Source organism: Vanellus vanellus, assembly GCF_965231255.1.
Source record: "Vanellus vanellus genome assembly, chromosome: 9".
Classification (NCBI taxonomy): Eukaryota; Metazoa; Chordata; class Aves; order Charadriiformes; family Charadriidae; genus Vanellus; species Vanellus vanellus.
The window spans coordinates 22,654,578-22,666,587 of NC_138914.1; the positions used below are offsets into that span (position 1 = coordinate 22,654,578).

General features: G+C 36.7%; 1 protein-coding gene across 1 annotated transcript in view; it reads left to right on the forward strand.

Annotated features, from left to right (window-relative positions):
* Window positions 1–12,010, forward strand: part of ATG7 (autophagy related 7) — a 114,407-nt gene that overhangs the window by 23,902 nt on the left and 78,495 nt on the right. The window contains exons 12-16 of the mRNA XM_082487550.1: window positions 454–648; window positions 5,973–6,176; window positions 6,428–6,543; window positions 7,254–7,329; window positions 9,744–9,824. Coding sequence (XP_082343676.1) covers window positions 454–648; window positions 5,973–6,176; window positions 6,428–6,543; window positions 7,254–7,329; window positions 9,744–9,824 — 672 coding nt within the window. The remainder of the gene's footprint in view (window positions 1–453; window positions 649–5,972; window positions 6,177–6,427; window positions 6,544–7,253; window positions 7,330–9,743; window positions 9,825–12,010) is intronic.

Genomic DNA, 12,010 nt, shown 5'->3' on the forward strand with positions numbered 1-12,010 from the left:
TCTAAGTTTAATAGCATAATCATATGTAAGATCGGTCTGCTTGCTTTTGTAGGGGTGTTTGTTACCTCTGGGATAAGGAGCAGTTCAGCAATATTCTTGTAGTGATTTGCCAGACCTAATAAGACCTTCTGAGAGACTGGGCTTGTTAGTTCAGGCACTGAGGCACCTGTACATGGTTGATCTGCTCTGTTGACCCAAACTAGTGTGTTTGCATTGAGCTGCTCTTTTCTGCATAAATATAGCAGCTGAGACTGCCATTCCCTCAGAAACTTTAGCACTGTGCTTTAGTGGACAGCACTGATACGCAGAGGGGTGTAAAGAATAAAGTTGCCATTCTTTTAAACAGCAATTGAATTTGTACTCTACAGTTTTGTATTGAACTTTATAATAATTCTATTCAGTCACAAGGTTTTTAATTTTTTAATATGTTATCTTCTGTCTGTCTCCATCTAGAGTTCAGAAGGCTATAACATGAGCATCCCTATGCCAGGCCACCCAGTGAATTTTTCTGAAATAACAATGGCACAGGCTCGGAAGGATGTGGCAAAACTTGAAGAGCTTATTGATTCTCATGATGTTGTTTTCCTACTAATGGACACTAGAGAGAGCCGATGGCTTCCCGCTGTTATTGCAGCCAGCAAGAGGAAGGTATTGTACCATGCCTTGCTAATATTGTTGTCACTGTATTTCAGCTCTTGCCTATCAACCAGCTATGTATACCTAAAAGAACTTTATGGAAAATTCACAAATCTTTTGTGTTTGTGCAGAATTTCTTTCTTGTTTTCTGTAGCCACAAAGATACCTATATAAGACAAAAAAAAAATGGTGAAAAGATTGTCCCCCAGGGGTCAATACTTGGTCCAATTTTGTTTAATATATTCATTAATGACCTGGATGAGGGGACAGAGTGTATCCTCAGCAAGTTTGCTGATGATACCAAACTGGGTGGGGTGGCTGACACCCCAGAGGGCCGTGCTGCCATCCAGCGCGACCTGGACAGGCTGGAGAGCTGGGCAGAGAAGAACCTAATGAGGTTCAACAAAAGCAAGTGCAAGGTCCTGCACCTGGGGAGGAAGAATGCTAGGCACCAGTACAGGTTAGGGGCGGACCTGCTGGGAAGTAGCTTGGAGGAGAAGGATCTGGGGGTCGTGGTAGACAGTAAATTATCCATGGCCCAGCAATGTGCCCTTGTCGCCAAAAAGGCCAATGGAATCCTGGGCTGCCTAGGGAAGAGTGTGGCCAGTAGGTCGAGGGAGGTCATTCTCCCCCTCTACTCTGCCCTGGTGAGGCCACAACTGGAATACTGTGTCCAGTTTTGGGCTCCCCAGTTCAAGAGGGACAGGGAACTGCTGGAGCGAGTCCAGCGAAGGGCAACTAAGATGATTAAGGGCTTGGAGCATCTCCCTTATGAGGAAAGGCTGAGAGAGCTGGGACTCTTTAGCCTGGAGAAGAGAAGGCTGAGGGGAGACCTTATTATGGCATACAAGTATCTAAAGGGTGGGTTGAAGGAGGATGGAGCCAGGCTCTTTTCAATGGTTCCAAGTACCAGGACAAGGGGCAATGGGCACAAGTTAGAACACAGGAAGTTCCGTTCAAATACACGGAAACAGTTCTTTACGGTGAGGGTGACAGAGCACTGGAACAGGCTGCCCAGGGAGGTTGTGGAGTCCCCTTCCCTGGAGATTTTCAAGACCCGCCTGGATGCAGTCCTGAGTAATGTGCTCTGGGCAATCCTGCTTTAGCAGGGGAGTTGGACTAGATGATCTCTAGAGGTCCCTTCCAACTCTGATAATTCTGTGATTCTGTGAAGATGAAATAGAAACTTGTATCACAGAATGATTTACATTAAAAGAGACCTCTGGAGGTGATCTGGTCCAACTCCCTGTTCAAAATAGAGCCAACTTACATCATGTTGCTCGGGATCTTGTCTAGTCAGTATCTCTTGAGCATCTCCAAGGGTACGTATTTCATAGTAATACTAAAAGAAATAATTTCATAGTAAGAGAATCACAGTAAGGAGGACCAAAGACATTACAGTAACGATTGACTGATAGGGAATGTGAGTTGTAAAAACTTGTCTGAAAACACATTCTCAAAATACATCTCAAAAGTGCAAAATTAGAAAGTGAATTCTGAAGTTTAAAAACTAAAAAGTGCCAACACTTTTTTGCTTCAAAGTTAACTTTTGGTTTTTCCTAATTGCTGTATTGGAAAACATACTGTTGTGCTGAGCCAATGCATCCAAACTCTGTCCATGACTCTTACTCAGGTAGTGTTGAATGCTTTTGCTATTTCTGTAGCTTAAAAGTAATATCCTCATGTTACAGGCAAAGAAAAATGAAGGGAGTGGGCTGCGGTACATGAAATTAAGATCGTGAATTCTTATATTAAAAAAAAAAAAGTATCTGAAGCTTTATAGCTTATACTCTGTATACGAGATCAGTGAGACAGTATGCATAAATGCTTATATAATCAAAATGTTAAAACATCTTTTGTGGTCAGTATACAGACCAGGTCATATGAAGCAGATTGAGAAATAAAACATAACAAAGAAATACTCTAAATCACACAGGATTCTGGAAGGAGCATCTTTCTCCAAATGGATGCAGTGTTGAAAATATGATTTTGCTGAAGAATCCAACTAAATTATCCTGAACACTTGCCTTGGTGTCATGATGTAGACTATAGTAAAACAGTCTCAAGTAATCTTAATATTTCTTAATTCCCTTAAGAATTGTGCAGTTTCATGTTTGCTTGGTTAAATTAGTACAAAATCAGGAAATGCAAGTATTAAGTTTTTAACATGTCAGCTTAACCACAGTGCACATTCTGTGTGTTTTGTGGCATAAATTTAGTGATATCCATAGCAGTTTATTAAGTTGTGAATTTAACACAAGAGTAAAAGAAAACATACGTGTGACACAGCTGAGTTGTTATTTGATCTTTGATTTTTGTATTTCCTGACTTCTGTGATTTTCCAACCTTGACAACTCTAGTTTCCTAATAGTTGTTAGTTGTTTGTGGTTTCTTTTGTTTGTGTTTATATTTATTTCCAAAAAATATGGACAGTAGAAAGGAGAGAGAATGCAGATTTGTGGTATTTGCAAACTGGTTTTATCTTACAAATTCCAAGTATATTCCCCTTTCTCCTGAAGTTTATGTTCATCTGAACTTAACTAAATTTCCTCTGCATCTGCTATGCAAGCAGTTTTTTTTTTCTAAATCAAACAGTTTTCTCGTTTTTTTTTTTAAGCCAAGATCTTAAATTGTTTTATTTTCTTTTAGTCTTTCCTTATTTTAAACAGATTTCTGATCCTGAGCAATGGGCTTGTATGTCTTTGTAGTTCAAATGAGCTTACCTTTGTCAGTAAACTACACTGCCAGTGAAAAGACCAGTGTGTCCTGTTAGTGTGGACTTCACTGAAGTACAACTTCAGGTCTAACTGAGTGTATGTAACTTGATAACCAGTTCCTACTTAATCCTACTGTCTTTTTGGCAGTTTGCACCTGTGGTCTTTCAGTGATCTTTTATCTGTTTAAAAACAGCACAGAAGTGACATAGAAAGAGTAAATTCAGGAAGCTGGGTATTGAAACTGGGAAGTGCCAGCCTACTATTTCATGTGTATGGTGGTTGGTAATTGTGAGCAATATGTGCAGTTTTATAAGTGGCCCTCCTCTGTCTGGTTCAGTCAGGATTCAGTTGTTTTAATGATCTCCAAAACTTTTCCCCCATACTTGCTTAGCTAGCAGTCCCCCACTATATTTGCCTTACTGTATCCAAATCATACTTTGAGGACAAATTTTGTAATTTCGTTGTGACGGTTCTCTGATATTCAGTGGCATAGTGTGTCTGACTGCATCACAGCTATTTGATTTTCGGAAGATCACTTTGGTGTGTAGAGGTGGAATTCTCTGTCACTGAATAAGCATGGCACTGAAATACTCAGTATCTGCTTTTCAGTGTACTTTGTGTTAATAAACACTTAATGAGAGCTCTACTTCAAATGTGAATTTGTATGGCAACTGAAAATCTGAAGTACTGCTGCAGTTTGGACCCCAAGGTCTCAAAACAGGCACACAGAAAATGAAAAATATCGTGAGTGACAATCTGTGTAAAATTCTATAAGGGGTACATGGGTAGAAATAAGAGTTGGTTTCCCCATGTAATCATTCATTTGCCTTCATGATCTTCAATCTTTTTGCAGTCCTTCCTCCCAAAACAAGTATCTTAGACAAACACAGAACTCAAATGTTAAATCCCTGCATCAGACGTTAATTCCCTGTTCCTGCTGAGTATGCGAACTTTTAAAATTTTGCTAGTTTTTTTTAAACACATGCCAAAAGATACACTTTTCCATAGTCTCTATCAAAGCCAGATGATTTTTTTTTTTAATTAAGGGTCCATCAGGTAGATTCAAATAGTTGCTGGACAGTAAACTGAAGAGAGTGAAATAGTTTATTGCAGTGGGAAGAGTTTAGCAATGTTATTAATTTCTAATAATACAAGCCGTGCCATGTTTTTAATATTTTGAAAATGGAACGTCATCTTCAGGTTTTACAGGTAGATGTAGTGAGGAGATGCAGTCTTTTAATTGTTTGCTGTAGACCTGGCTGTGCTACCACAGATTCAACAGCATGGTTCTACGTTAGGATTGAGGAATGAATGAACTACAAGGGGCCTGAAAGTGAATATTCAGAAAATGTTTGAAATACCAAGAATGATGATGAAACTCACAAGCTTACTAGTTAAGATGGCTGATTATTGACAGGTTCCCTCAAAGTCCCTCTTTTAAATAATTCCTGGCTATAAGAATGAAAAAATGACAAACTGCTGTACTAGAATGTCTATCTAAAATATCTGCATATGAAACAGTATAATATCTTCCTTTATATTTTACTGGCTACAGTCCTTATTGTATAGCTATTTTTGCTTTTTGCTGTATCTAAAACAATGCCTGTAAGTTTAGTAAAATCTTCTAGTTTAAGTGTTGGGTTTATGATATTTTGCTCATAACGTATATAGCTTCAGATTACTCTAAGCACTTGTCACAAACTGAAGAGAAAGGGGAAAATGATGACAGTGTAATTGTGTACCACAGCTGTTTGTGCTCCCCATGTGACTAAACAGATGCATATGAAGACCATAAGTAATCATTAATTGCTTTCCTCACTGAGCAGAAATTTTCTTGGATAACAGACTTGCGTTTCATTGCTCTGTCACATAGGGGTGTTTTATGAGTTATATTTCAGACCACAGGAAACTCAAAAGACGACATACAGAATTTCAAATGACATGAATACTTGTTATTGATAGCCACTGTTGTACTTAAATGGCACTTGGAATATTTTAGCGCTTATAGAATATGAATATACAGAATATGCAGCAAACTTGAAAATAAATTCTGAGCTGGAACAAAAATAAGTTATTCCAATAATGATACTAATAATGGTATGAATATTGGGCCAAATTTGGACTAATAATTGTGTGTATAGTGGGCCAAATTTGGATATATGGATGTTAATTCATATCAGTGCATAGTAGCTTCGGTAACTTTAGTGAGACATTGAATGTTAGTTGGTATAAACCTAGGTTCAGATATAAACTAGCACAACACGTTTATGGAGTTCCTGGTTTGGTTTTTTTTTTGTCAGCAAGTGTGCATAGGTTTGTGTAACAATTAGAGTAATATGTATCAAATTTCCCACAGAAAAAGGTAATGGTTTGTGGATTTCCGAAACAGACTTTAGTTTGGGTTTTGTTTTTTCTAAATGCTTGAGAACTGGAATTTTGCACCTGTCAGAAAATCTGTTGTTTATCACTAGGGTGATAGATATGCACTTAATAGGTTATTCGTCCGTCTACAGCATGTGGGTTTTTTTTGACATTTACAGTGAATAAAGCCTTGAAGCCTTTTTATCCTTTCCCCTTTGGCTCACTTAAAATTTGTTGTTCTCTCTCTATTGTTCACAGTTGGTCATCAATGCTGCATTGGGATTTGACACATTTGTTGTTATGAGACACGGACTAAAGAAACCAAAACAGCAAGAATCTGGTGATTCATGTTTCAACAATGCTTCTGGTTCTTCTGATCTTTTGGGATCATCACTCTTTTCAAATATCCCTGGCTATAAACTGGGTTGCTACTTCTGCAATGATGTTGTGGCACCAGGGGATGTGAGTAGAACCTTATGCAAATGGTGATTATATCTCTCTGTTGTTGGGACTTGAATTTTTATTTCCTTTAAATGGTATTTTGTAAAGGGATTTGTTTTATGTTGATGTACGTGGGATTAAGAAAAAGCTTATATTTTATTTGGAAGATCAAAGATGTGAATTGCACAGAACTAAAGGTGTTTTGTGTAACAGGGCAGCTACTTACTTTTGAGTTACTTTTTTCTTTCCTTTAGAATTGTCTGTCTTTGTAGTCCACCAGGGACCGGACGTTGGATCAGCAGTGCACGGTCAGTCGACCCGGATTAGCCATGATAGCTGGAGCACTTGCAGTGGAATTAATGGTTTCTGTTTTACAGCATCCAGAAGGGTGAGTAATTTCTGAATTGGTGTTCAAAATGTGTTCTCTGAGAAATAAGACTTATTTAATATAATCTTTTGGGAGAAGGAGGAGGAAGTACACATTAAGTAGGACAACTTTGTAAGGTGTAATGTTGCCTGTAAATTAATGTAATGTATACGTCATATCTATTTAACAGTGTTTAAGAGAGAACTGATTCATCAAATCTTAAGTTTTTATCTTGGAAATTGGGAGTTTCTTTCTTTCTGAGTTTAAAAGTAGAAAAGTACTAAGAATATTTCAAAAGAAGAAAGTATTCTGGTTGAATCTTGCCATTCCTTTGCTCAGGAAAGTGTTTGAGTGTAAGGAGGAGCTATCATAACTAATTTTGTCAGATGGAGGTCTTCAAGATAAGCCAAATATTGCAAAATCTTAATTAAAATTAGGTGGGTTTGATACAGAAATTACTCTGAACTTCTGTAACCTGAAATTTAGGCTTGTTTTCTGTCTTTAAAATCTGCGAAAGAAAAGGTGAGTTAGGCGTTGGACATGAGTAGGTTCTGAAAAAGGGGTTTTGTATTCCCATACTCAATCTTAGTTACTATGAAACAGATTTTCCGGATAGGTTGCTTTCCAGATTCTGAACCATAAGTCGTAACAAAATGTCTTGAAGCTTGATGGAAATTTTGACTGTTCATTATGTTGTCTTGTTTTAATTTTCCTTCTTGGATTTTTGGCAGTGGTTATGCTGTGGCCAGCAGTAGTGATGATAGAATGAACGAACCACCTACTTCTCTTGGACTTGTTCCTCATCAGGTAAATAATTTGTGAGTAAGTGCTTTTGTTTAAAAGCTGGGAACTGATATGAGGCAAGCATCACAGACTGCCTCCTTAACAAAAACGTACTCTATGCTGATTCTGTTCCCTGAAGGTCTGAATCTCTGTTTGGTTAAAAAAAAGGAAATAATTCATCTCACAGGCCAGGGTAGTTGTGTTGCTGGTATTGTGTCTGTCCTACTTGTGGACATACAATTCCTGCTACCTACTTAGCAGGAATTGACCTGGAGCAGACAGCATGTGAATAAGGCAACTTCTGACTTTTCTGTTCCCCATCAGAGCTCACAATATGAGCATCTCCTTTTGTTCGCTTTTTAAATCCCTTCTGAGTTTGAAAAAAAAGTGCAAATCCATCCAATACAGATAATAGGGTTATCTGTAGTTAATATGCTAATGCTGTTGTGAGCCAGGCCCAGCCTATGCCAACTGCTGCAGTATATCTGAGGGAGATTTTTTACTTCTCGTATCTCAATAGGAAGAGAAAGCCAAATCTAAATCCTGTTCATTTGGTGATCCAGGTTACTCCGTTCGGATTTATCTTTGAAGAAGTTTTTTGCTTTTTTAGTTGAAAAAGGAATGTCATAATTTCCAGATAGTTTTCTGTAATTACCTGAATCTTTCCTGTGGTTATATGGGATGATAATATAAAAGAGATTTTACTTATGCTAGGTCAGTTTGTTTTTAGAAATAACTTTAGTAATTCTGACGGTTGAGTCTTATACATACACAGTGACTTTGTTTCAAAATGGTGACTATGCTCCAGACCTCTGGAAAACACATCTGTAATTTGAACTTTCTCTTAACATCTAAAAAGGGAGAGTGAAGAAGTTTGAGTTTTTTTGCCAACAGAAAGCTAGAAATATTACATTATGTAGTAATATTTTTTTAGAATATTGCCCAGTAAACTTCAGAAAACTTACTGTTTCTACTGGAAAAATAAGGATCTCACAGTTCATATCTTTCCTGATGATGAGAATGTTAGCTGTGCAGTCAGCCCTGTGTGATTTGTTTTATACTCCTATATGATTTTACTTGTGTTATTGTTCTGTTTTGGGCTATGCTTTGAGATATGATCCATATCAAATATGGGTTTTAATTGGAAAACTTTTAATTGAGTTATAACTTCTGTCAACCCTATATCTATTTTCACATTTACATTTAGTGACTATCACTAATATCTTCCGTTTCAGACGTCCTAACACAAATGTACCCTTAAGTATAAGATGAAAAGAGACATTTTTTTTTCAAATACTGTGACATCTAATTGCTTTACAAACTGCTGGTTTCTCTTGGCAGTCACCTATCTAATCAACTCAGTGAGTGCAATATTTTCTCCAGGTGTCTAGAATTAACTATTACTTTCAGGTGTGGGTTTTTGTGCTGTTCTTTATTCATTTGGAATGCAGCAGTCCTCTTTGTTAAGGTATTCTGTGGTGGATAGTAAGTGTTGCACATTTGTAGTCTTAGTCTGTCATAAATGAATGGAATTTATTTCCAGGAAATATATTGGAATTCCTAGGATAACAGAAATACAAAGCAATGTGGTATGAGAAAGATGATTTACTGTTTTTCTTTTTTTTGGGTGTGGGTTTTGTTTAAAAATGGCTGTTTTTTTGTATTCTAAAACTATGTATGACTTGGTGTTTCTGCAAAAATACCTTAGTGTTAGTACTGTTTAAATTGCTATTGGCTTCCAAGGTTTATGCCATTTCAACTGCATTAAATGTATGGAGTGAATGTTGGAAGTATTTTTCTTAATAGACTTCAATATTAATTAAGGCTCTATTTTTTGTATTGCAGAGCTGCTAAAGTCCTGTTCTTAGTGATGTCTCTTTATTGTTGTAGACCTATAAAAGCACAGAGTAAAAAAAGATGATCAGTACTCCAAACAGTTCATAGTCTAAATGATCAAACCCTGCTCCAAAGTGTTTTCAGTGCTATCTCTGTCACCAGCAACAGTTGTCTGGAATTTTAAAGTTATATATCAGTAGTATCAAATTAACAACACAGTATAGGAATGCACAGCAGCAAAGTTTTCAGATTATATGTTAGAGATGGGGAAAAAAATGTCTTTAACTGGTTATACCATTACTTTTGATTTTTGATTGAACTTTGTAATCAGAAGAGTCAAACTCCAGGTGGTGCTGTGCCACTATTTATGTTTACACAGTGTTGCATTTAGATAGTGGTGCCATTATTTGTATATAGAAAAACAGTAATACAGAGAGTATAAATTCACTACAGGTGCTGTTGCGGGTCACTGTGTTAGAACAGTATTACCCTAGCTATACCCACTTTGTCTTTTTATTGCATGTATGCTTTCACTTCATGTCAAATTTTAGAAATGTTTTTTGTAATGATAAAGTAGTATTGTAATTTTTTTCATCTTATAGATCCGTGGATTTTTATCAAGATTTGATAATGTTCTTCCAGTCAGTCTGGCATTTGATAAGTGCACAGCCTGTTCAACGAAAGTAAGTCTGGAGTTTCTCTGTACTTTATAATAAAGTACAGAATGGTCTTGCTCTAGGTCAGTCTTGGGGTGCCGAGGGCTGCTTTGTATTTTACATTTTCTGTTACTTCCTTAGGGCTTGGAATCTGTCTTCTCACTTCAGCTAAAATTCTTTTGCCCTCATACCCTTCTTTTTCAGCTGTTTTCCAGATTTCTTTGGCATCACCTATTAGCATGCTATCTCCACATTAACATTCCAGTCATAGCTAAAGAAACAAAGCAAAGATTAGGGCCAACACATTTCTGAAAAGTTTATCACATAAATACTGTCAATACCTAGCTTTGTAGGAAGGAGTAAAATTGGTATTGTTTTTAGTTGTTTAAGAAATTGTTTCCGATATCCAATGAATAAATGTATCATTTTAGCTTTCTTGAACTTAGTGTTGTTCAAATATGCGGAGTTGTCTAAATTTCTGTTTTATGATACAAAACAAATGTATAAAGATCACTTAAGAAAAAAAAAAACTTTCATAAAAATACTTTCATACTTTATTGAAAAGACTGTTTCGTTTTGATGCTAGTGTTGACAGTCCTGAGTCACCTAATGGATTTACAGCTGTTGCTAGGATCTGGGCTGTGTCTTGCCAGAACACTGGGGCAGCCCACTAATGTGTCTGTGTGAGGCCGCCTCTTCAGTCTTGGATTGCTTTCCTGTACTGTGGCCTTGAAAAGTTTTTTTCTGGCAAGTTTTCTATGGCTATGTAGCGCAAGTTCAAGAAGTTTTGACTGGGATATCTCAAGATAAAGATTCAGAGATTTTGAGTCATGATTTGGCCTGCTTGGGAGTGCTGTTGATTTAGTTCACTTTTATGTTACTTGAGACTTACTGCAAGAAGTTCTTTCCGTTCTTTTCACTGCACTTGTCCTTCTTCTTTCAAACAGCTATCAAAAACTCTTGAGGCATTATCATTTTTTTTTGAGGACTTGCACAATGTCATCTTCTACAGTATTCCTGTTATTTCTCCAGGCTATCTGGGTACATTTGACAAGTTTTGAAGGACTATTAATGTCCTTTTTCTCCTCAAAAGTTGAAGCACTGAACTTAAAACTGCTGTTATTTTTAGACACACATATCTACGGTCTTGAATAGCTGACAGCTCAGCGGTAGCTAAAAGTGATTATTTTCTCATCTTTTCCAGAAGTATGGTTTGCAGAAATTCTATATGTGTTAACTAAAGTATTTTGCTTCAAAAAAATACTTGTGTTAAAAAAAAAAAAAAAGCGGGGGGGAACTTTATGATGGTGGAGCCCGAGAAGTTAAACTGTTAGAAAAAGCTGTTTTCTTTCTTTTTTCTTTCTTTTTGTCTCCAATTCAGGACATACTGATATATAAAAACTTACATCGATGTAGATAAATTAAATGCAGGAATCATTTTTTTGGTTAGCAAATCATTTCCTCTTGGAGGTCATTTTAAGAGAGTCCTGTTTTACATAAACAGACTTGATGATTTAATAAAAACTGACTTGGATTTTAGCAGCTGTGCTATTCCCAGAGAGATCACTTTTCATGTGGTTTGGGTATTAAATTACTTCTGTGCTGAAAAGGTTGCTTCATTGGCTCATGTATTTCCTTACAGTAGAAACACAGCGTTTGTTTACTTTGCTAACTTTCTGTTTATTAGCATAAGAGTATGTCACCCTGTATTATCTGGAAATCTGATGCTAATACTTTGAAATGACAAATCCAATTACAATTTAATTGTAGTCTGTATGTTGGATTTTTTTTTAATGCAGCGATTTAGCATAATTTCATCTTGATCTATATCAGATTTACTGTAGGTTCAAACTTTTAGCACAGGAGAGAATTGGCTTTTCTGACATAATTGAATTTGCTGTTACCTTTTTGATTTTCTTCTTTCTTATGTCAGCATTCTCCTTCTTGAGCTCTTGTCATTCTGTAACTCTTAAAACATAAAACTAATGGATTAGGAATTTTTAAAAAAATTCCAGTGCGTTCTTAAGCCATCCAGTACAGCTGGATGACTTAGGAGAAGCTGCTAATGATCTGCATGTTTAGGGATTAGGTTCCATTTCGGTTTGACTCACAGTCATGACTTCATTTCTCTGTTTTTGAAGCAGAAGAGCCCAGACATCCAAGCAGCCAGCTATTCCTTACCCAGAATTGTCCTAAACAAGCTGCATGCCAGA